The following is a 25511-nucleotide window of genomic DNA, read 5'->3' as shown; positions in this document are numbered from 1 at the left end:
TGAGACGGCAGCCATTTTAATTTAGTGAGCAAAGACCGGCAAAGTGATGTCACAATCAATAAAGCCAGGCTCAGACATGAGCAACAATGGAAGCGCGGTTCTGCGGACGCCGCAGTTCTCCTCAGAGCGCCGTGGCTCCCACAGAACGCCGTGTGTTTGGGAGTCGATGCGGCAGATGCCAGCTCCTCACCTTCCTCATCACATGGTTCACACAGAGTGTGTGGTTACCAAGACAACAGGTAGTGGAGTGGATGGGGTCCCTGGGGATTGCTGTGTGTCTGTCTGTGTGAGAGAGAGAGAAAGATTGGTTCCTGTGTTTGTGGTGCTCGCCCGGCCTCTGCTGCAGAAACGGCGAGCAGTGGAGCGTGCAGCCGGGCTTCAGCCGCCGACTGAGGCAGAGGAGGGATTCAGAGTCAGGCTTTCTAACGTCCAAGGTGACTCCTGACAAACACACATCCTTCATCTACACATGGATGGAGGGATGGTATAGGAGGCAAATGACCATCCAACCACATCTACATAAATGCTGCAGGATAATCTAATTATATGAACCAATTCTATTTAAAATTCAGGGTTTTTTAATATTCTGTTCATTATTTTAATATTGATTAATGCAAAGAGAAACCAATTCTGTCAGATGGAAAGCTGAGGGTCCAAGGTTGTTTTCCACGACTTTAAATTCATTATTATATGAATTAACTGGGGATTGCTGTGTGTCTTTCTGTGAGAGAGAGAGAGAGGTTCCTGTGTTTGTGGTGCTCGCCCGGCCTCTGCTGCAAAAACACAGAAATAAGTGGGTCTTTATTCATCAAAGACCCACACTATAAAACAATTTGGGTGTTTTTAACTTGCTTGAAATTGCATTTCTGCATATTTATCTTATTCAAATTGTTGTGAATCAGGAGATTTAAAAAAAGCCGTTTGGTCGTATTTGTGACGCAGAAAATATGCTGCTCCACTCCATTCTGATCATCCACTTACAGACAAATAGATCCACGAACGCCTTTGTTTTCCTCGTCTGAGCTGGAATGGATAGATCTGATATTCCTCACCATTTTTGTTGCAGCAGTAATGTTAGGTTGTAGGTGTGAGGGGCTGTAAGCCAGGGGGAGAGAGTGCAAACAGAAGGATGAGGAGAAGAGGGCGTGCTAACTCCATGCCAACAGTCCCACACACAAATCAAAGGTGAATTTCTCATGAACTCCTGCCGTTTTTAAAGAAACTGTGTCCTAGAAAATTCACTATTAAGGGAAATGAATAACGCCTTGATTTTTGTTTAAACCTGTAAATAACAAATCCTTAATGACCCATCATCCAATGAACATTCAGAATGGCTGTAGGTGAGGCGAGGAAACCTGATTAGCATCTCAGTTGTCTTTTCTCCACACTGGACCGTCACAAAGCTGGCATTTCTGCAGACGCCACACAGAACCATCAACCCATCTCCACAGAGAGCTGGAGGTCACGAGTTTAAAGAACTGCATCGCCTGAAAAAGACGAGATGACATTCGGGTTCTCTCACATTGTAAATATTGTGCTTATATAGTGCTTTTCTACCTTGATTAACCCTACAACCATAACTATTCAACCTCTGCAACTCAATCAATGTAATTCACTCATGGAGAAAAGCCGCTTTACGCCATTAAGCAATACTTCACAGTATGTTAGTAATGTGTTGTATTTTGGTGAATCAGCTGATTCATGTTGATCGTGTTAATGGTCAAAGAATTACACAATGTCAAAAGAATGAGTGTTGTTTAGGTGTCGTGGTCTGCGTCTCTGGTGTTAAAGGGTCAAGGCCCAAAGTACCGTCCAGTCCCAGTTCCCTTCACTCGTGTATTCCCACACTGATGGCAGCTCTACTGCTGTACATGGCTCCATGTTATAGCCACCAGGAGCAATGGGGGGGGGGGGGGGGGGGGGGTCAGTGTCTTACCCAAGGACACTTCAACACACAGGTGAGTAAGTAGGGAACCAAACCTGCAACCCTTCAATTAAAGGTGGATCGCTCAGCCACCTTGAAGATAAACCCTTTGGCTGTTTGGCAGCAAATTCTGTCCATCAAAGCAACAAACGGAGATGATAAAAGGAAACTACGGCAGTCCAACTTCCACCAAAAACCAGGCAGGTGATGGTTTCCAACACTGGATCGCTCCAACCAATATAGGAGAATCAACCCCCACGTCCAACGTTCAAAAAGGTTTAAATGACAGGTTCCGTGTAGTGAAAGGGGCGTGACCATCCAACAAGAATTATGTCCTTTTCTTTGGACACTGATGAGAGTTTGATGTTTCATATTTTTTGACATCACTGTTGAGTCGATACTTTTCATTTTGCCTTACAAAAACACAACATTTGCTTTGGAGGATTCAAAAAAATTCAGATGTTATGGGTTTCTCAGAGGTGCCACCCTCGGGGTCCACTTTCCCATCCCGTAACTCGGCGTTGTGTTGGTGTACATGCAGATGTGCGGACGCAGCTGGTGGAGCAGCAGCGCTGTCTGGAGCAGCAGACGGAGATGCGAGTCCAGCTGCTTCAGGACCTGCAGGACTTCTTCAGGAAGAAAGCCGAGATTGAAACGGAATATTCCAGAAACCTGGAGAAGCTGGCAGAGCGGTTCATGGCCAAAACTCGCAGCACCAAGGACCATCAGCAATACAAGTAGGTTCACCTGTCTCATTATTATTATATCATTTCTAAGGAGGAAACGCCGTAAACTGCTGTGTGAGCAGTCAATGTTAACTTCGCAGATTAAACCAATTCCTCCCTCTTGATTCACATCTAAACATCATTGGCTTTTAATTTAAAACAACCAAGCAGGGCTGTAACAGGTATCAGAAAACTCTGATATTTTCACACAAGTTTGAGTACAAATATCTGCGATTCACTGATTCGCAATCTTTATGAATCTAGTAAACTTCTTTTGTTTACCACTGGAGTTAACCAGGAAGTTGACATAAAAACCTTGACATTGTTTAAAGTGATAAAAATCATTAATTTATTTTTGAAATATTTGAGTTTTATCTGCTATGTTTTGTTGATTCTGATCTCCTGTCCCAAATATAGATATACATAATTAAATACGTGTTATTTTGATGTTCAAACATCCAGTAAAAAGACAAATGTATAGCATTTAATCAAATACATTTAGTTTAATGGTAAGAATCGTGGTTTGGTTTGTGAATTGAATCCACCCGAGTAACGATCCACAGCTACACAACCAACCCCTAAACCTCTGTCTTTTCTGTAAGTAGAAGTGTTTCAGTTTAGATTCTATAATTGAAAATCCGTTTCAGACACGGCTAGTGATGCAGCTACACATATTGTAGGAATTATTGAAAAGAAATAAAATCAATGTGAGACTCTTATGATTTTTACTTAACAATCAGCAAACGCTGCTGCCAGTAACTCTGCCCCTCCCACAGACAGCGGAATCAAGTTTATGCTGAGATTCTTGTTTGTTTGTGCTCATAAATGCAGACAGAGGCAGAGAATTTCACTCTGGGTTTATTTGTTTGGAACATTTACACCATTGTGATTAACTTAACTTTTGTTTTGACACTGTGGTATTTTTAAAGTTCAGTTCTAAACTTGCCAAACATACTTTCTAAGGTTAAAGGAATTAGCAGGCTGCTAAAAAACAATACGTATGTAACATTTTACATTGTCATTCTGACGGTTATAAATAAGTAAATGAGACAATCGGAGATTAGTTTGCGTGGACGTCCTACGGGCACTCACATATCACGTGCACACCCCGTGCGTTGACCCTTTGCATGAGGTCAGTAAAGAGCCAGTACTCGCATCTTACTAACAGCTAGAGTGTAGCGTAAGCGCACAACAGCATCACCTGAACGACATAAGTTCATGTAGCTACCGTTATCCTTACAAATACTTCACACTTACCACACGCACAACAATGGTACGTTCCGTTTTCATGACGTACCTTAAGGTGGCTGTACGAGGCTGAAGGAAACTGTAAGACACACCTGTACTGCTTAAGATGCAGCCGCTCTTCTCTATGACCCTCCAGAGACCCAGACAACCCAAAAACCCCCAGCATCCACATGGGTGAACCCCCCTATACGGGTACATGTGGAACCTCAGGACTGAATGCATTTTCTATACGTCTTTGTTTTGGCAGAAAGGACCAGAACCTGCTCTCTCCAGTCAACTGTTGGTACTTGTTGCTAAACCAGGTCAGTCAGAAGCTTTTTTAGCCCCAAAATGAAACATCCATACGTGTCATTGACCACACCTTCATTTGTTCTTCAGGTGAGGAGGGAGAGTAAGGACCATGCCACCCTCAGCGACCTCTACCTGAACAACGTCATCACTCGCCTCACACACATAAGTGAAGACTCCGCCCGGCTGCTGAAGAGGGTGAGCCTGCCAGCCGGGTTTCATGTCAGTGTCGCGCTTTTCTACCATTAGCACCCAGAAGTCCGTTTAGAAGGACCGACTTCTGGAGGGTTGTTTATTTCAGAAACATCCGGATAAATCAATTCCTCAGCTGAAGAAATGCTGCAAATGCTAACAGCTAAATGCTTTACCTCAAACACAGAAAAACCTTATCCACTTTTCCCAGGCAGACATGAAGATTTTTACACTTTTCTCTCTTAAACTCTCAGAAGTTCATAGAAAAATAAGACCAGATTCATGTACATTTGTCAAACTGAACACATTCTGTACTGGAGACACAGCGCAGAGGAGACTGGTTGACAAAGTCTACAGCCAATCAGGACGCAGAACACAATACGCTGTTAAAAAAAGAGGAAAAGGATGCTGAATAGCACTAAAAAACAGGAAAGAGTGAGACAAGGAAAGGTGACCTTGGATAATTTAAAGGACCATACGCAGTTTTATGTTTTACTATGTTTGGTTTTGGGCTTGAGGCCATTAACTGTGTTTTATTTACATATTGATGTCCTAATTATATAAAGCACTTAGTGTTACTGTAGTACTAAAATACTTTATACATTAAGTTTGATTGAAACCAAACCTGGGGACTCGGGCTTCCTCCCACAGTCAAAAAACAATATTTCATAGCTTAATTGGTCTCACTGAATTGAGAACGTGAATGTGAGACTGGTAAACTGTTCAGGGTGTGTACCCTGGCTTTGCCCAACACTAGTTAGGATAGGCTCCAGTGACCCAATGACCCCAATAACAAGATTTAAATACAAAAAATGTTTCAATACATTTTTCTTGACCATGATACAAGCGGGATGATGCCCGGCGAGGTGTGCATTATCAGAAATTAACAAACTTCACAGAACCAACTGTCACCTCTGTGAAGTTCAGTAATTACTGATAATCCACACCTCGTTGGGCTTTATCCCTGTAACCATCCGGCATTACGTCTTACAAAGACACATTTCAAAATCCAGTCTGGATTCTTTTAGTTTTACTTTACTAGTAAAGTGACTTTAATACATTTGGTGTTTTTCTTTTGAAAAGTTCAGAAAAAGTATTGATTAGACCAGCAAATATTTCGATTTGAATGTTTTCTCTAAAGATTAGTTAAGCTAACATTATTGATGAGTGGTTTGGAGCCAACAAACGAGCTCTGCTCCTCTGAACCTGCCGGCTGCAGAGAAAGCCGAGCGGTTTGGGGAAGGAGTTATGTGGCAGCATCAATATTGCATTATGCTAAAATGACTGGAATCCCAGGATGAATGAATCCCATTCCCATAACGCCCACTGAGAGCAGATCAGTTGCACTCGTCGCCATGGCCACGGGGCTGTTGGCGTTGTCATGGCCACACAGCCGTCTGCCTCCCTTTAGAGCAGAGTTTCTAAGAGGCCCCTCTGAAGTGATGGAGATCTTACTGTTTATAGCTGCTGGCGGCCGGTGCACTTTAGCTACCATGAATAAAAGACGAGCCGGAACCGAGATTAATAATGAAGGTGCCGCTAAAGTTAGAGGTGGCTGAGCCTGTGTGTGAGTGTAATTTGTTAAAGTCCACAGCAAGCCGCCGCAGCCCAAGGGAGTGCTGACTTTACTTTTCATTAAAATCAACTCTTGAAGAAAACATTTCAGTGAGGAGCAGAGGCGAGATTCTCCAGCTAAATCCTCATACTGACCAGGGGCTTTAGGTTGGAGAACTAGAACACACGAAATGTACTGTAATCTGAATCCAAATGTTTACAGCAACAATATAATGTACAAAAAAAACAGTCTTTTTTTTATGAAGATGCCCATCGTTTGTCAAACAAGTTAAGTTTCTAAAAAAAAATATCTGCGATTGATGAAATCCATGAACTGATCATCATTTTTTACAGTATTTTGAGAGGAAAACTCCTCACTACACACTTTATCCACTTTTATCGGATAGACATGAACATTGTTACACTTTAAACTCTCAAAGTTAAAAAAAAAAAACAAGTCCAGGATTATAGAATGAAAACAAATAGAGATTTATATAGATTTGGCCAACTGAAAGCATTCTGTCCAGGAGAGACAGCACAGATCAGATTGATTGACAATATCTACAGCCAATCAGGACGCAGAACACAATGCACTGTAATGAAAAAAAAAACATGCAAAAGTCGCAAAATATTACAGCGAGACGCCAAGATAGCGAAAGGTGAACTGAGATATAGCAAGGAACCACTTTCCACCACCTCCAAACATCAATTTCTGTATTTAGCTGTCGTGTCATAAATCTGCTCTTGTTTTTGGATCACTGTGGATTTCTGGGACAAAATCAACTAAATATGACTTTGAATGAAGCTTCACGTTGGACAAACCCAACCTGAGAAGATTAAAGTTTGATTCGGTTCATGTAAGTGAAGACGAGCCCACATCATCGCTCTCACACTGCCGTGCCTGACAGCCGGCTTCAGGTTCTGATGAAATGCTCGATATCGCTTTTTTTTTTTTGCAGGTAAAGGCTGAATTTCTTTATTTAATGTTGAACACAACCGTTCTAATGGCAGCCAAAACAATTCACTGTTTAAACAATAAATAAACATGAGCAAAAACTTTTGTTATTAATAACAAAATGAATAAATAAATACAAGATGTGATCTTTATATGCTTTTAAACTTGTGTTACATTTTTGGGACAAAAACCAATCGAGTGAAGAGACACTTTGTTTTATTAATTCTAATAAAATAGTTTTTTATGGAGTTAATGAAATGGGTGAACTAGATGTGACATTGTTGTTTCTAAATGCTTTAGCTTATTGTAATCATTTCTGTTGTATTTGTCTCTCAGAGTAAAGAAATCATCTTTCAGCTTCAGGAGGACCTTGTGAAGCTGTTAAACGAACTTTACACGGTAAGTGGAACCCAACTTTTCAGTGTTTGGATCAAAATTTTCGATCTCAATGCAGGTTTTTATGACTTTTGTGTCAAAACAAAGAGTCACTCATTTTGAAGGTACTTTGAATTCTCTTTAAAGAATCTTTTTCTCCTTTCTTTGGGTCTAAAAACGTTTGCCAAGTCCTTATGGAAAAAAGTCTAGCATAAAAGATTCTAAAAGCGGCAGACGGAATCTCTTAACTCAGAACAGATTGTTTCCAAATGTAAATCAAGTTGTGAGGAAGTCTTTGGCTGCTTTCATTTACATACATTTTTGGAGAAGAATCCACCGTTTGCAACAGAACCTCAAATCTGAAACCGCTGAGGTTTCTGATATCTCTTCATCTGAACCTCAACAAATCAGATTAAAGTGAGCCTGATAACCTTGAGAAGGACACGGCATGGAGGCTGACTGCAGTGTTGCAGGCTCTTGTCTGACTGTGGTATTATGGGCTGCCGCTGCTGCCTAGGTGATGAAGACCTACCACATGTACCATGCTGAGATGATCAACGCGGAGGCCAAGCTGCGGGAGGCGGAGCGTCAAGAGGGACGCGTGAAGGGCGTGTCAGGCACGGGCGGAGGCGGAGAGCCCGTGTTCGGCCTGCGAATAGAGGAGCGCCACCAGAGGCGTAACGCTGCTCGCAAGATGGAGAAGATGAGAGAGAAGGTAAACAAGACACCAACTAGTGGACGCATATTGTATTCAATGTTTTCTGTGCTATTATTCTTTCTCCTGATATTTTTTTACTGAATTTTAAGACCATTTTTTTTTTTCGAGAAATGTGTTTCTAACTTTTTGATATAATTCTTTCTGTTTTTCATGATATTTTTATTCCTTTCTGAGCTAATTTTTTAGGACTACAACAGTTGTATTCCTAAAGCAAGTAGATAGCGTCACATCTACGTCTTGCATTATTCAGTTACTCACTCTAAAAAAAAGAGTAATTTTGATAATCCCCATTTTTTTAAACGATATTATTTCTTGTGGAGCAAGTTATTCAAGTCATAAACTAATCAATCAGATGCCTTAATAGAAGGAAGTGGGGGCCAGCAGGCACCTATGTCCAGTGTTTAAAATGTTTGACAGATTCCATGTAGACCACTTTTAGGTGGTAGGGGTGTGGATTTCCAACAAGCTCCCTCCTAATTAGCAAGAGCGGTTGTCATAGAAACGTAGACTCATCCCAACACGAGCCAATCACTGCTTAGTGACGATGTCTGGCTTCAACATGGCGGTGTACGCATCACACAAAAATGACGACTGAATTGACTTCATTTGGTTGGAACCGGACATCCACCATTCTCTATGGGTGACGTTATACTAACTGGCTCCAGTTCTCATACAGTCAACGGTTCTACATTGTGGTCTACCTTTTAACGGGTGAAGTTGATGGAGAAAATTTTTGATCAACAAGTCAACTAGAAAAGTTAGGTTTAAAGTGGAACTCCTGTGATGAAAATGGTCTTTGGTACAAAACCAGAATGTGTGGCAGACACGTTGAATAGAACGGAGGATCATCTGCAAAGCTAACGACTTGACCAAAGTTTTCCCAGACAAAAAGAACAGGGGGAGTATTTTATCTCAATCCTCCATGAATAGAATTTATTGATCAAAAGATAAATATATTATTTGTGAAAAGTAGTATTTATCAGTTTGGATAAACAGAGATCTTGACCAGATCCAATAAAAATAAAAAAGATCATACTGTGATGAAAGATAAACTAACGGTCAATATTTATATTTTTTTATGTCTGTTTTTTTTTCACCAATAGAGAAAAGCAAAGTACTCAGAGAACAAACTGAAGACTCTAAAGGCCAGAAATGAGTATCTGCTGACCTTGGAAGCCACTAATGCTTCAGTATTCAAATACTACATCCACGATCTGCCTGACATTATTGACGTGAGTATCAGATATGATGTCTGTGGAAACTCAATTCGAGTTTTATGTGTGCAGATAGAAAGGAAGTGAAGATTTGAAGAATATTTTACCAAAAGCTTTATCCTAATTCTTATTGGGAGATTAGTCAAGCTACAAAGCAAATAAAATTTAACACGCTTTGATGAATCCATTTATCGGTTTGTTTGTCCTATCAAAATTTGAAATATTCTTTTTTTTTTTGGACTTTTTTTTGCAAGATTTCTGCAAAATATGTTCCAATATACAAAAAAACATATGTACATAGTTGTATACTATTAAAGGTTATGTACAAGTACATGAATATTTCACTTATTATTTACTTTTCCACTGAAAACTGATCAGAAAAATCTAAATTTGACACAAAGAAACTTATTTTTCTTTAAAAATAGTTACTTTTTTTCTGGTAACCTCTTGGGTTAAGTATTGAATATAATTGATACCTTTTTTAAAGTGACATTTCCAACATTGCTTCTCACCAACTGGATCAAAGCTTTCATTTCCTCATCTTCCTCTCTGTTCCTCAGTGCTGTGACTTAGGGTACCACTCCAGTCTAAGCAGGGCTCTGAGGACCTACCTATCAGCCGAACTGAGCCTTGAAGCCTCCAGGAGGGCGGGTCTGGAGGTGCTGGAGGGGGCCGTGGAGAATCTGGACCCAGCCCGGGACAGGCAGCGTCTGTTGGGGCTGTACCCCACCACATTCTGCCCGGCCCAGCGCTTCAGCTTCCAGGCCCACATGGGCGACACGGTCAGTACGAGTTCGATTCCCACATCAAGCATTCAGACACATCATTTTCTCACCCACACTATGACTATATGATGATCTAATAAATGAGAAGGTAATGTTTGCTCCGGTCTAATGTTCTGTCAGGTGACCCAGATTGCTTCCCAGCCTCAGGTCCAGGCTGAGCTCACCCTCCGCCTCACTCAGCTCCAGACCCGCCTGGCATCCCTGAAGATCGAAAACGAGGAGGTCAGACACAAGCTCCATAGATTTTAAATTAGGCCTTAAGATTTTCCTGCTGTTAAGATTTTTAGATCAAACTTTTAACCCTTGGGTGAGCGCCACATAGATTTGTCCAGAAGGTGCTTAACTGATTTTTCAATCATCTCACAAACTCTCAGAGATCCATCAAGCAGCTGGTTTTCTGATGTTTAAGTAATAGCAGGTGTGGTAATGTATACAGTTTTAATGAGAGAACAATGTAGCAGATGTAGGTTCTAAAAGAGGTGGGCCGTCTGAGAAGGGCTTGGCGCTGGAGCACAAAGGGGAGCTGCTCACTCGGCGTACAGGATTCACCATTCACAAGGTTCATGTCTCAGCAGCTCACAGCACGGCTGGCTTATAAAAGGAAAATAAAAGCATGCTGCATGCGTTCTCCCTACTGTAAATGCCAGCACCGCTTATGCGGCACATAAAAAGAGGGGCGTCGGGTGCACGCCACCAGAAACGCTTAAACAATTATCATTTATAATTCATGAATTGAGATTTATTAATGCGTTTATGATGAGCCAGCAAAGAGCAGAGCTACATCTGGAATTCTGCATTGCTGGATGGCAGAGTCGGGTACGTTTGAATAGGTCAGAATTTAAAGCCTTAGTCACATGCATGTGAGGCTGTATTAAATTTTTAAAAACTTTTCACCGGGTTTCGCTAATTGGTAACAAGAACTGATAGTTAGAACACAAGTAGAGTGAAAGATCTCAAGGACCAGGAAGACAAAACATTCCTGTGGACATTTCTGGTTTGAGTCTCAAAACGTGACTTTGATTTTTGAGCAGAGACTCGTGATGGGGGACGTATGATCCCCGGACTTGACTTGGACTCCAGTTCAAAGAACTGAAACCCTTGTCTTGAAGGACTTGCCCCTCTAGGACTTAAAGCCAAATTAGCTAAAAAGGATTTCTGTCTTAGGATTTCTCTGTATTTGATATTTAGATGACTAGACTCCAAGCAAGACCAGGATTTGAGCCTTCCTACTTTGTTAATGAAAGTTCACTTGGACTTGTAATTACAGAATTGTAACTTGGTTTGGAGGTATGACTCTAAAACAGGACTCAAGCCTCAAGAACTGGAACTTACACTGTAGCTTAAAACATTAACTTTACACTTGGACTTGTGCTTTGGGACTTTTGTAAACATGACTTGGATGTAGCCAGAGACTCAAAATTTGACTTGTAAGAAATGTAAAAAGTCTCAGCTTTGTGGTGGATGAAAGCTCTCCGTCGTCCAGATGTAGTTTTTTTTTAGCTTCATCTTGTCAACTGGACTTCTAGTAGATTTGAATCGTTTTGTTTGTCATCAAGAATCTTCTTCAGTTTGTTTTTTTTCTCCTCTACCAAAGTCAATTTGATATGACTCGGCTCAAATTTAGCTTAGTAATGAAGTTGACAGTGAACAATGACTTTTTCTGCACATTTTCTGTTCAGGTGAAGAAGACCTGGGGAGCGACCCTCGCCACCCTCCAGGACATGACAGTACTGGATGACTGCGACGTCTCTCAAAGCTTCACCCACAGCCCGTCCTCCGAGTCCGTTAAGTCCAGCGTGTCGGACGGCTACTTGAACAAACCGAGTCTGGCCAAGAGACGGGCCAACCAGCAGGAGACGGAGCTCTTCTACTTCAATGTGAGTGAACTGCTGGGCTTCATCTTCAAACTCCTTAAGATCCGAACATTCCTGTCTACATTTATTATGATCATTATTTAAGACTGGTTTGGTTGCATTAACCCATCTTCTAAGATCACAAAACTGCAGCAAACAAATGAGATGAATAAAACTATAGGCTGGTCAGAACCAGGACAGTCCAGAAAATCACTAATCGTTGAAACTGTACTGGATCGTTTAAGAAAACAAGATGTGAGGCTAAAAGAACAGCTGGACCGACAATTTAAGAGGGAAAAGAACAATTATTCCCCTACTATATTCAACAAATAACCTGTGGTAACAGATAAAAACCCTCAGGGCTCAGATTTAGATGATCTTTAAGTCTGGCATCTGCTGGTTTGTTCAATCCTCAGAAGTTTCGCGAGTATCTGGAGGGAAGTAATCTCATCTCCAAACTCCAGGCCAAACACGACACCTTAAAGAAGGCCTTAGCGGAGGGTAAGACTGACAGACACCCAAACTCAAAGCTCTGCTTCTTCCAGGTTCATTCTGCAACTTCATACCTTCTCGTGTTTTTTTATTATGCAGGTTATAAATCTGAACTGCTAACTACAAGGTAAGAACTCCTCTCAGTGCACATTTCCATTTTACACAAATGATGTCTTACGTCTCCTCCCACATTATTAGATTACACTCTGTCAAGCTGAAGCGCTCCTCTTACATTGTCTCTCCTTCCTCTGCTCCTCACAGTCGTGGGCGGAAGAACTCCCATAGCAAGCACCAGGTAGAGTTTCAGTGTGGCTGCAGAGTTTTTGTGTTTGTGCTGTTGGTGTCAGAAATGTCGTCATCAATCATTACGTTTAGCCAGTGTCAGTAACTTTACTTTAGTTGGTGAGTTTATCTTTTTTGTATTATATGCATTCAATTCAATTTTATTTCTATAGTCGTCTCAGTGGTCTTCGTACCGGTAATTGTAAGGTAAACATAGTCAAAAGGATCATAGATGCATAGAATTCAATAGGATAATACTAAACTTGAACTAAACAGACTAAACTAAACTGGCATCCCTGCCCTTTGACCCTCTTTGGCGCCAAGGAAAAACTCCTAAAAAAACAGATTCCGGAAAGAAAGAAGAAACCTCAGGGGTGTCCACATGAAGTGATCCTCCCCCAGGACGGACAGGCGATTTACCAGAACTCTTAGAGAAGAATTAACTTATCTAACTCTACAACTACATGTTTAAAGTCCAGCAGACGAGCTTCATCCAGATGGAGTTGGGGGACGGGTGGGGGCGCGAGACGAGCAGGAGACAGGATCCACAGCCAGGTGTAGGAGCAGTAGTAGAGGCGAGCCAGAAACGAGGTACACGCTCAGGTACAGGAGCACGGATGAGCCAACAGGAGTCTGGAAGCACTCCCACTCCCCAGGAGGGGAGAGGAAAAGAGGGACAATACATGAATCACTGCACCAAACAGAGGCATGGAGAACTAAATGATGAATAATGATCAAGAATAGAGAAGAGAGGAAGGGTAGAAGTAGAAGAGAAAAGAGGACAGAACCCCAGTGCACCATAGTTACCCCAGCTTCAACTTCTAGCAGCCTACTAACAACAAATAGTTATTGTTATTAGGTTTAATTTAAACACATTAACGTTAAGTTAAATATTCTTTGAATACTAGGTAGTCTGATAATAATCCTGTCCAAAGAGGAATGTTTTCAGTCTAACTTTGAATGTAGAAACTGAGTCGGCCTCTCTTCCATGAGCTGGGAGTTTATTCCATAAAACAGGGGCTTGGTGGCTAAACGCTCTACCTCCAACCGTACTTTTACTAATTCTAGGAACCACAAGCAGTCCTGCATTTTGCGAATGAAGTGTTCTGTTTGGGTGGTAAGGAACTATGAGATCTTTGATTTAGGACAGGGCCATTCCATGTACGGCATTGTAAAAGTGTAAAAATTTATAAAAGTGTGGATGATCAGAAGCAGACTGAGCAAAGAAATAAAAATAGAAGTAAAAAGGTTTTATTAAACGGCTTACTAAAAAAATATTGTGTTTAATGTCAACTTATGCCTTTCTTTTTTGTATTTAGGTTACCTTAAGTTTATACTTCTTTGACTTTTTTTTAACTCGTTTATGTTTTGTCCTTTCCTTTTTACACCTTTGGCATCCAATTATAAAATGTTCTTTAATTTTTGTATTTTTTATTTCAGTATCACTTGCTTTGCATATAAGCCTCTACTTTTTAGGATTATTTGTCATAATATTTTGTATGTTTTGTTAATTTTGCATTCTATCTGGGTAGTTTTCAATTTTTTTTAATTGAATTAATTTTTAACCGCAGGGCAAAAATCTAAACAAAAAGATCATTTTTTGGAAGAATTGATACTTTCTTAGTTAATAAATATTAGTGTCTCCTTAATTAGAATTAGATATCATCTGCATAGAGACAAGTTTCTACCATTTGAACACCTTCATATATTTGCTCTACCAGCATTGTTTCCTTTAAATGATGTTTAATAGTTTTAGTTCCCTTTTAGAGAAGTCTTGTTCTTGCTCCGTGTTAAAATGCAATAAGTGAAATTTTTATTTAAAATAAAAAAGAAAGACTTATTTGGTGCTCTGACTTTTTTTCTTAGGACTCAACCAAAGCCATACCGCTTCTTGTGGAGAGCTGCATTCGATACATCAACTTACATGGTAAATGTCACCTTTTACCTTGGAGGTGTAATTGTTTAGTTTTTGGAAAACAAAGAAAGAATAGAATCATTAGATGTTACAAACTAGCAGGATATTGCTTTGTGAAACTCACAAGTCGGTGTGGATGGAAATCTGACGATATTTTCTCCAGGAGATGTTGTGTTACTGAACTCTACAAAAGCTCTGGCTCTTGTGTAGAGTTAGTTGTTGTTGCTAAAGGACATAAAAATGTTCCGTCTCTGCTGACAGGTCTTCAGCATCAGGGAATTTTCCGGGTGTCAGGGTCACAGGTCGAGGTTAACGACATTAAGAACTCATTCGAACGAGGTAAGAAGTCAACCCAACGAACACCCGACTGACATCCTGTACCTGATGAATGACGATGTCTCTCCTGGGCTTCATCCAGGTAATGACCCGCTGATTGATGAGGAGAGCAACCATGATATCAACTCAGTGGCTGGGGTGTTGAAGCTCTACTTCAGGGGTTTGGAGAACCCTCTGTTTCCCAAGGAGAGATTTAATGACCTCATGTCCTGCATCAGTGAGTGTCATCAAAGCAGCTCTCTATCCTCAGCCCACAAACCCAGTTTCCCCTTAGTATTTTTTAATCACTCTTTTGTGGCAGGATTTGGGGCTGTCTGCCTTTCTGGGCCGTCGGCTGTTGTTTACAGGATGTGTCACTTGAGTTACAGACTTGTAATGGCACCTGAGTGACTCACCATCACCTCGTCTTGCATATTTCTCACTGCAGGAATAGAGAACCTGTACGAACGCGCACAGTGCATCCGAAAAATCCTTCTGGGCGTCCCTAGAGCAACACTGGTGGTGATGCGATACCTGTTCGCCTTCCTCAACCAGTGAGTATCCTCTCACACTAAACCAGCCGCTCTCATCTGGTGATTATTTGCCATTTTCCTTCCTGTCCCAGAGTTCCCGTGTGGTTTCAAAGCTGAAGATGGGTGTGAGCAGCATTATTGAGAGGGGACAGAAGAGCACACTTGTAGAGATAATAAATCTGAGCTCATTTTGTTTTTGCAGCCTCTCAAATAAATATAGACGGAGAGCAGAGAACAGGGCGGAGAGGCAGGAGGTGTGAGCAGGCAGTGTGATGAGCGTGAGATCCACCAGACGCAATAATTGGTTTGCTTATTAGCAACGCTAAGAAATTCATTTTGCCACAACGTTATTAAACCAGGACTTCTGAGCAGAGTGAAGACATTTTCATCTTTAAGGCCAACAAAAAGCTACTACAACAATTTCAAACATTTAGCAATTATGCACTAAATCCTCCACAGAGACAACCGTCTGAAGACATCATATTGGTGTGAAAGCTTTGAACAAAAACCACTGAGAAGATCAGAATCGGTAACTCCTGCTGCCTTTAACCTAATCTCTGTGATCCCATCAGATTTTTCACCAAAATCCCCACAGGCATAAAACAAAACAAAAACTAAATCAAGTGTTAATCCACCAAGTTTTAATGTGCTGTGGAATTAAATCTACTTAAATCTACAAAGCTGAGTTCCTCATACTTACAGTCTGACCGCTGCTTTACTTCCATTATGGCAAAGCTTTTTCTGTCTTAAAGTCAAGGATGGCTTCAGTAGTTGAGTTAGTCCCATTTACTGTGTAAGAGAACTGGACCGAGTGAGTGTGACGTTACCCATAGACGTTCCTCCAGTTCCAACGAAATTAAGTTATTCCCTCGCTGTTTTTTTGCAATGCACCCGTCGCCATATTGGAACCAGAAATGGTCAGTAAGCAGCAATTGGTCCGAACAGCTGGGTTTGTTTTGTTTTTTTCATTTTGACGTTCATTCAACCTGGAAGTTTTTCTTTCATCTACGTTTCCATGGCAACAAATCCCACCAATCAGGAGTGATCATTTGAGAAGACCACACCCCTGCCACTGAAAGTGGGTTCAGGAGAATCCATCAATAAAACACTTGAAACGTTCTACGCGAGACCACCTACTTTAATTGAGGTATCTGATTGGCCAGTTTATAGCTTGAATAATTTGCGCTACAGCAAAAATATCCTGACTCAGAGGGGACACTAATCTAATACAGTCAATGCTTAGTCCAAAGTCTAAATAACACCCCACTCCCCTCCTCCCAAGATCAGTTGTACATCATAATACTTCTAATATAAATGCCTGCTTTCAGAACATGGATTGAAACTTTTACCATCTTGATCAGACAAGCTTCTACCTCAGATGTCCAAGAGTTACAAAAAATCTCCTCACTCAGAATGGTTTCTATGGCAGCTTCACATAAATTATTGAAGTTATTTGTAGGATAGATGATTTACCAGTGGGTAATAGTTGCCATGGAAACTACACGGCATATGAACATATCCAAATACTTTCGTTGCTTATAAAATGTATTGCCTGGGTTGTAGGGTTTTTTCCCCAATGATGGTTTAGTGAAAGTAGCGTTTTGGCGCTGTATCCTCTTTTCTACAGTCTGTCCCAATACAGTGATGAGAACATGATGGATGCCGGAAACCTGGCCATAGTTTTTGGCCCCACCCTCCTGCCGACACCGGACACCCTGGACCAGGTGGCCTGTCAGGCGCACGTTAACGAGGTCATCAAAACGGTCATCCTGCACCATGACAACATCTTCCCGCAGACCAAGGAGCTACCAGGCCCTGTTTATGAGAAATGTATGACCGGAGACCAGTACTGGTAGGTCTGTTCATAAACCTGACACTATACGCCACATGTTGGAGGAGCTATCATTGATACATTGATGACAGATCAGGTTTATTCATTTTGAAGAGCTATACTAAAGCATTGGTAGTCTCGTCTCATGTCTGGATTCATGACATCATTCAGAGATTCTCCCAGTACGGCGATGTTTACCATCTACTGCAGGACCGGCATCTGAAGGACAGACGCTTTCAGCGGCACTTCAGTCTCTCTGTGACGCAGTTTGACGACTTGCTGTCCCACATCAGTCCGAGGAGGGAAAAACAAAAGCAAGAATAGAATTATTGGTACGGAGACATTTTTTAACAATTGTCTCCGTACCAATAAAAATATATCAGAGTTCGGGAGGAGAAAAAACATCAGTGATAAATCCTCAGATTCTCCTCCATTGATTTTGAGCTCCAACCACTGATGACATCATCAACACGTTAGGGGCAAAGCGGAGTCCCTGACTGTTTGACGCAATGCAAAGCTCTGCAAAAGTTCAACTATTTGAACTCTGGCAACTTTGCACTGCAATTAACAAATAACTATATTTGGTAATAAAAATAAAATTGGTTTTACTTATTATCTAAAAGCTACAAAAACATGGTTTATTTAATGTGAAACTTAAGTACAACTTCTACTGTTCCATGAACTTAACTCAGTTTTTTTGCTGATTAGAATTGTTTTTTTCTGTCTGCAAGCATTTACACTGTAGTAAAATGTATTAAGATGTAAGACAATGCAGTCAACAAAACGTAGTAAAATGCAGTAGGATGTAGTAAGATAAAAGGAAAATGCAACGAAATGTAGTTAATTTTTGCAACATGTTGTAAAATGTAACAAAATGTAGTAAAATGTAACAAAATGTAGTAAAATGTTGCAGTAAATATTGCAAATTTTTGCTAAATATTGCTGTAAATGTAGTGAAGTGTAGTAACTTCAAGAATTGTGTCACGTTTTGGTGTCCTTATAGGAAGGTCATGCTTATGATTTTAGTTTTTTTCACTCATATTTCTGTTGACAGGACCCAAAAGTAGATTTAAAAAAAAAAGAGAAATGTTTTGTTGGGGATGATTTTTATCCAAAGGGCGGAGTCAATACTGCTAGAAGACGATGTTCATTTGTGTTATGAATGAGTGACTGGTTTAAAAGCCGTCAGGTCTGGGTGTGAATAAATCCTGGCACTGCTGTGTCTGTCAGCGTCTTCCCGCCGCCTTCAGTCTTTGTTCATGTTCTGAATGAACATTCTGCTTCATTGCCTGACTCCCTCCTCCTCCTCCTCTTGCAGCGAGAGTCCGTTCAGCGAGCCAGGAGCTCTGGAGGAGGCCGAACCTGATGCCGGCACCGAGACCCAGACCAGTGATGAGGGTACGACTGACCCTCGACCTTCACACAATCGCCCACTCTCCTGCTGCGCTTCTTCCTGGTGGAGAGGCGTTGCCACGGCAACTGCAACCATGGAGACATCACCACATTTCCTCCTTCCCTCTCCACACCCACCCGCCTTGTCTCATTCACCTCTTTATCCGACTTAATAGAAAAGGCTTGCTTTTGGTGTTGAATGGCAGGTTAAGGTTCTCCCTCCTCCTCCTCTCTTTTACAACAGAGGGCGAGGCAGTGGAGGCGGTGGCCCGCTTTGACTATGTGGGCCGCTCGGGCCGGGAGCTCTCCTTTAAGAAAGGAGCGTCCCTGCAGCTCTTCCAGCGCGCGTCACATGACTGGTGGGAGGGCCGACACAACGGCAGCCGTGGCCTGGTGCCTCATCAGTACATCGTGGTGAAGGACAGGCGAGTGCACAGCCCCAGATGGTTTGTACTCGTCCAAAATGAAAAACACAACACGGTGTGAAAACGCTGCAATGTGAATGATGTCTTCTCCAAATGTCCCTGTGGTTACAACTAAATGGTCAGAAATGGGTTGAAGTGTTGGATTTGCTGTGATGTTTCTGTGGAATATGAAATGTGATCAACTGCTTCTTTCATGCTCCATAATTATATCTTAAACTGTGTGTGTTTGTTCAACAATGAACATTTAAAAGCAGGAAATGGAGGTCCTGAATGGAGCTAATCCAGTGATCCAGCTGTTTTACATATTGATGATCTGCAGTGATGGATCTGAACAGAGTTCGTCCTCCCTCTGGGAGCTCAGCAGTCACACTGAGGTTTGTCTCCTCAGGACCGACTCCATGTCCGACACGCTCAGTCAGAAGGCTGACAGTGATGGGGGGAGCAGCAGCACTGAAGACAAGAGGTCCAGGAGCGAGCTGAGCTCCCCCACCGACATCAGACCGCCAGACAACTACAACAGGTCTGTGGTGCAGCAAGAGTTCCCCCATCATGAGAGGAAGCACTGTCTCTGTGCCAAATTCAGTCTGGGATCACATCTGGCTCTCCAGGGAGCAGCATCTGCAGACTCCTCCTGCTGTCCATCATGCCTGGACAGCAGCAGCAGCAGCCCACAGATGCACATTCCTCACAAACGTGGCTCCAATTTCACAAACAGATTCGTCACCAAGACGTTTTGCTGCAACATAATTTACCAAACCAAAACCTCCTGATCGTTGTTCTGGATTTATCTCTGTGAAGCTAACAACGGACTGATTAGAGGTCGGATTAATCTCAAGTTTAGCTTCTTAAGGTGATTGTGTGGCCAAAAACTCAGACCAGAGGAAACCGAGTGATTAAAACCTGATGGAAACTGAAAGCAGAGAAGAGCCATGACTGCAGAAACACTCAATTAGCACATCTTTCACAATTTAATGCGATTTAATATCAATTTATGAGATCAAAATTACAATCTAAATGTAAGTTTGCTTAGGTAAATAATACATCATATAACTAATGATAGAAAAAGAACATGTAAGTTTATTTTTGTACATTAAAAATGAACTAAAAAGCAGTTTTCTATCTAAAAAGAAACCTTATTAATGAACTGCTGTAAAATGAAGAAAACTGTAGTAAAATGTGACAAAATGTCATACAATTTGGCAAAATATTTAAAAAGAAAATCTAAAATAAAGCTAAATGTAATAAAATGTTACAAATGTAGCAAAATATTTGTAACATTTAGCGAAAACCATTAAAGAAATCAAACTTTAAGAGAATCAATCAGTAGTTTGGGAGAAATGATGTTGAAAATTTCTAAGAAAGTTTGATTCCATTATTTATTATTATTTATTGGATTGATGGGTGTAGAATATGAATGAACGTGGAGGAGGATCATCTCAGCCTGATGTGTCACCAGGATCAGAACAGGTTGCTCGGTGAAGGACCATGTGTGGATCACAGAACCACAGATATTCAAACACACCTCCTTCCAGACGAGGTTTCTTAGAACACCATTTTTAGAGTTTTTCTCTTGGGCTAAAAACTTCCAAATCTGCTGCAGTTAAAGCATTTCTGTGAAACCTGCTGCCATGACAACCACTATCCAAACTATCAGCAGTTTGCTTGTAAATATCAATTATTATTCATATAAAGGTTTTACTGAGGCGGCCATCCGTCATCTCTTGAGTTTTGGTGTTTGAGCTGCCCGATATAATATTGTGATTTAAGTAGGGCGGGGGTACATCACCCAGATCTAGATTTAATCAAATATCCAGAAAATGTTTACATTAGAAAATGTCTTGAAAGATTTTGATTAAAGGTCAAATCATTTTCATCTGATGTTAGATAGGAGCATTTCTCTCATATAAAAACAATGACCAGTGTATGACATAATTTTTGAAATAACCTTGATTTGATTTTCCGTCGACAGTCATAGGAGGAAGCGAACCGACGGTCTGTTCCGCCGCCCTCTCTGCCGCTCCAACGACAACGGCGGGGTGATGGAGCGGAGTTCTCCCCCGGTGACAGGTCACTTCAGCCCCAGAGAGCTGCTGCTGGGAAGGAGTCAGGGCATGACCCCGCCCCTCGACAGCCCAGAGCGCCGGCGCCGCTCTGCCGCAGTGACCATGACGGTGAGCCGACACGATTCGTTCAGGAAGCCGGAAGACACGCCCATTCGGCGCTCCTGCAGCGGGCAGCATGGCTTCAGCGACTCTCTTAGATCAAGAGCGATGGACCCCGATGCCCTGGCTCAGGTACACAGATGTACACGTGGACGGTGTTGATCGGGGTGTCAGACTCCGGGTCTCAGGGGCGGCGCCTTACCTGCTGCTGATTGGCAGGTTATTTGGAAAACATGAAGGACACCGACTCTCGAGGCCCGGAGTCTGACCTGTGGTGTTGATCATGTGGATCAGACTTTCTCACAAACATTTAATTTAGAGAATGAAAATATTTTAAACTAAACGTGCTGAAAAGGAGCAGCAAGGATTAACAGCAAGTAAATAGCTTTAGATAATAACGTGTAAACATTGTAAACACTGCTCCACCGCAGAAAACCGTTCAAACACTAGCGTTCAGCGGACACTTCAGATGTTTTCCAAATCTATTAGCACACCTCAAATGGTAAAAGGCGTATACTTGCATAGCGCTTTTTACCCTCTGTGAAGGCTCAAGTTGCTTTACAATCACAATTCCAATCACACACGTATGGCGGCTCCACTACCAAACACTGGCACCAAGGACAATTTGACTTATGGGGAGGCAAGGCACGAGTCGAACCTGCCATCTATTCAATCAGAGGTCGACCGCTCTACCTCTGCATCAAATACAGATTGTCTGTGTACATTAATGCCCACTAGATTTAGTTTTTATAAATGATCAAATTTTCATAATCAGAACACAGTGGATTCATAAAGAAACTTTGTCAAATGTTCATTTTTATCAGATTTTTACATGGCAAATGGATGATGAATCGTAGTGAGCATGTGTCTAAATTGCATTAAGATCTGGGGCATTGGATAGTCTTCCCCCTCTGTCAATGCCACGCCTCTGTCAGTCTACATCAGTAGTTACCAACAAGTGTGAATGAGGAGTAAATGAATAATGAAGCATATGGGTCAACAGTTAGCAAACGGGTCAACAGTCAGCAATCGGGTCAACAGTTAGCAAACGGGTCAACAGTCACCAATCGGGTCAATAGTTAGCAAACGGGTCAACAGTTAGCAAAAAGGTCAACAATGAGCCAACGGGTCAACAGTTAGCAAACTGGTCAACAGTTAGCAAACAAGTAAACAGTTAGCAAACAGGTCAACATTTACCAGTAGGGTCAAGGATTAACAAACTGGTCAACAGTTAGCAAACAAGTAAACAGTTAGCAAACGGGTCAACAGTTAGCAAACGGGTCAACAATTAGCAAACGGGTCAACAGTTAGCAAACGGGTCAACAATTAGCAAACGGGTCAACAGTTAGCAAACGGGTCAACAGTTACCAATAGGGTCAAGGATTAGCAAACAGGTCAACAGTTAGCAAACAGGTCAACAGTTAGCATACAAGTCAACAGTTAGCAAACAAGTGAACAGTTAGCAAACAAGTCAACAGTTAGCAAACAGTTCAACAGTTGGCAAACTTGTCAACAGCTAGCAACTAGGTCAACATTTAGCAATAGGGTCAAGGATTAGCAAACAGGTCAACAGTTAGCAAACTTGTCAACAGTTACCAAACAGGTCAATAGTTACCAAACGGGTCAACAGGTACCAATAGGTATAGGGATTAGCAAACAAGTCAACAGTTTGCAAATAAGTCAACAGTTTGCAAACAAGTCAACAGTTAGCAAACAGGGGGTATTCCAAAAAGCAGGTTATGCGAGTTACCACGGTAAGTTTGAGGCTAAGGAAGCGGATAACCTCAGCTTTCGGTTCCAAAAACGGAGGTATGATTCAGGGTATGTCAAGTTACCATAGAAACTCATGCTCTGAACATAATCTGGTCTGGAGCAGATTTAGTTAAAAGTTAGTTTGTTTTCAGAGAGGTGAAGGAGCATGGCGTGTCCATTTGAAGATAATTATTGGATGAAGAAGCTCAGATAATACTTTTTCCACCATGAGAGGGTGATAAGACCACATATGGATGTTGGAAAGATAAACTTTTTACATTGATCTAACTTAATGATTTGCTTCAGTTTATATAAATCATTTTTTTGAGTTCAGTCAACTTAAAAATAACATGTAGTTATCATACATTTATTTTATTTTCATTCAAATTAATTCAATTAAGTAGGTGTAACTTTGGTGCTGCTGTTAGATTGGCAGCGCAAGGAATTGTGGGATACCATTGCCTTTGCCTGTCTGGACAGATTTGGGTACAAGTGTAGGTTTTTGTCTAAATATGTTTAGTTGTAGGTGTTTTACTGTGTTTTGCCGAGTTATTTTACCCTGTTATGTTTAATGCTTTATGCACCATGAGTGAGAGGGAGGGAGAGGATGATGTGGTTATTTAGCAACACTAGTGCAACAGTATGGTAAAAGAACTGAAGTTACAGTGAGAGTCATGGTAATTAAATACAGGGTGTGTATTGTAAATCCACACTGTATCATTTATTTAAATTTTATAAAAATTAGAAAATCTGCAGCCTCTAACTTAGACATATGAGAGTTCAAGAAATACAATAAATTAAGATGGAAAAACAATTAATTCAATTGGAGTAATAGGCCATTTAGTTAGATAACTATGTAAATTTGAGTTGTATAAATAAATATTGAGTTGGATAGATATAAGAAATTAGGTTGAATAAATTTCATTCAATTACTTGTCACCAATTGAATCAATTCATTTAAGTTTTATAAGTTGTATAAACAACATCACAATGTAATTGGATCTAAGATCAGAAACTCTTGCGTTTACTTTGTCCATTATTTTTCTCCAAGCAGAAACTCTTTCTTTTGCTGATGATGCAGTCGTATTACTTTTTTGATGGACGTATAATCTTCATACGCCGTCATTAAAATCTCCAACTCCGTCTCACTGAAGTATAGTGCTCTCTTTTGTTCTCCACGCGTTTCCATGGTGACTCGAGATATCAGACTTGCCCTGTACGAGCATTAACCCAGGGTTACCAAGTCGAGCGTAATTACGCTAACTCATATCCGGTCATTTGGAAGCGACATACCCAGAGTAAGTAAATTCAGGCAGACTTCAGCCAGAGTTCAGGGTTAAAGTCAAGGTAGTTTAATCTTGCTTTTTGGAATAACCCCCTGGTCAACAGTTAGCAAACAGGTCAACAGTTACCAAACGGGTCAACAGTTAGCAAACAAGTCAGCTATTACCAAACAGGTCAATAGTTACCAAAGGGGTCAACAGGTAGCATACGGGTCAACAGTTAGCAAACAGGTCAACAGTTAGCAAACAAGTCAACAGTTAGCAAACAAGTCAACAGTTAGCAAACAAGTCAACAGTTAGCAAACAAGTCAACAGTTAGCAAACAAGTCAACAGTTAGCAAACAAGTCAACAGTTAGCAAACAAGTCGCTAGTTTTACTCAAAAACTCTTGTATTTGCTGCTTATTTCTATAACCGCTCAAACTACAGAAACTAAGTCATCAATAAACACATTCCCCCTTCCACTAATTATACAGACATATGTTAGCAAACCAATTCATTCACATGTTTGCCTAAAATGTTTACAGTTAAAACAGCCAGATTTGCTTCTTCTTTCTACCTGACTTTCCAGCCTTTAAGTCAAACTGTCCAAGATGAGCAACAAGAAAAGAAGGGAATATAAATCATCTGTTTTTTTGACTGTGCAGCTAAAATGTTAGCAGCTAACAGCTAGCCTTCCTGTGAGCTGGCTAAATAACATGTATTGTATAATATTTGGCTAAATAAATGCATGAACTTACCTTTCAGGTGTTTGTACTCACCTGTTACTGCCTTAAACACTATCATTTTTTCTTTTCCAAGAGAAACTCAGCAGCAGAGTCCACCATTTTCCTCTTCTTCTTCTGTGGTGTTTAAAAGGGGTTGACACCAAAGTGTGTGTCTTTACCATCTGCTTTGGTGCTGTTTTAAATACTGGTTTAGTATTTTGTGTAAATGTGCAGTTGAATGATTTTTTAGCCAAATGCTAATATAACAGACTATTTTCATTCCTATTTATAGTTTTATGTTGAAACGGGACTTTTCATCTCAAGGAGGGGGCGTATGGAACACTGTTTACTCCCACAGTTATGACTTTCTTTCTCGTAAATTTACAATTTAAAAGTCGTAATTAAAAAAAGAATTTTGTAAACTGGGCCTAAAGCTCTGTCGTATTAAACAAATAAACAGTCAGATGATTTTCAAATATCTCACTAATTAGTGGAGACACTGTTGTAATAATTTAATGAGAAAGTGAAGTATACAAAGCTTTTAATTTGTATTCTATCTACCTTATGGTTCAAATAAATTTTATTTATATAG

At 40.9% G+C, this 25511-nt stretch overlaps 1 protein-coding gene and 1 long non-coding RNA gene across 4 annotated transcripts in view; one reads left to right on the top strand and one right to left on the bottom strand.

Moving 5' to 3' along the window:
* On the bottom strand, positions 1 to 25091 carry LOC110017606 (uncharacterized). Its single transcript, XR_002293044.3, has 3 exons — positions 24974 to 25091; positions 1356 to 1487; positions 1 to 282 (listed from the first exon to the last, which is right to left on the bottom strand). It is a non-coding gene; the product is annotated as an uncharacterized LOC110017606 (long non-coding RNA).
* LOC101169160 (SLIT-ROBO Rho GTPase-activating protein 1) overlaps positions 1 to 25511 on the top strand; it is a 33882-nt gene that overhangs the window by 5022 nt on the left and 3349 nt on the right. For 2 of the 3 annotated variants that reach the window (XM_078942031.1, XM_020714085.3), the window contains exons 2-22: positions 2466 to 2661; positions 4145 to 4199; positions 4276 to 4383; positions 7223 to 7285; positions 7779 to 7976; positions 9083 to 9211; positions 9754 to 9975; positions 10099 to 10200; positions 11658 to 11855; positions 12248 to 12332; positions 12423 to 12450; positions 12585 to 12618; positions 14472 to 14532; positions 14782 to 14859; positions 14939 to 15073; positions 15284 to 15389; positions 16996 to 17220; positions 18518 to 18597; positions 18836 to 19037; positions 19405 to 19536; positions 20986 to 21310. In XM_078942031.1, coding sequence (XP_078798157.1) covers positions 2519 to 2661; positions 4145 to 4199; positions 4276 to 4383; positions 7223 to 7285; positions 7779 to 7976; positions 9083 to 9211; positions 9754 to 9975; positions 10099 to 10200; positions 11658 to 11855; positions 12248 to 12332; positions 12423 to 12450; positions 12585 to 12618; positions 14472 to 14532; positions 14782 to 14859; positions 14939 to 15073; positions 15284 to 15389; positions 16996 to 17220; positions 18518 to 18597; positions 18836 to 19037; positions 19405 to 19536; positions 20986 to 21310 — 2709 coding nt within the window. In that variant the 5' untranslated portion in view covers positions 2466 to 2518. The remainder of the gene's footprint in view (positions 1 to 2465; positions 2662 to 4144; positions 4200 to 4275; positions 4384 to 7222; positions 7286 to 7778; positions 7977 to 9082; positions 9212 to 9753; positions 9976 to 10098; positions 10201 to 11657; positions 11856 to 12247; positions 12333 to 12422; positions 12451 to 12584; positions 12619 to 14471; positions 14533 to 14781; positions 14860 to 14938; positions 15074 to 15283; positions 15390 to 16995; positions 17221 to 18517; positions 18598 to 18835; positions 19038 to 19404; positions 19537 to 20985; positions 21311 to 25511) is intronic. The other variant, XM_020714086.3, reaches the window with a different exon arrangement.

Source organism: Oryzias latipes, chromosome 23, assembly GCF_053564925.1.
Source record: "Oryzias latipes strain Hd-rR chromosome 23, Olatipes_Hd-rR_3.1".
NCBI classification, from domain to species: domain Eukaryota; kingdom Metazoa; phylum Chordata; class Actinopteri; order Beloniformes; family Adrianichthyidae; genus Oryzias; species Oryzias latipes.
Note: the sequence above shows the minus strand (reverse complement) of the source record. Positions and strands in the feature narration are given on the sequence as shown.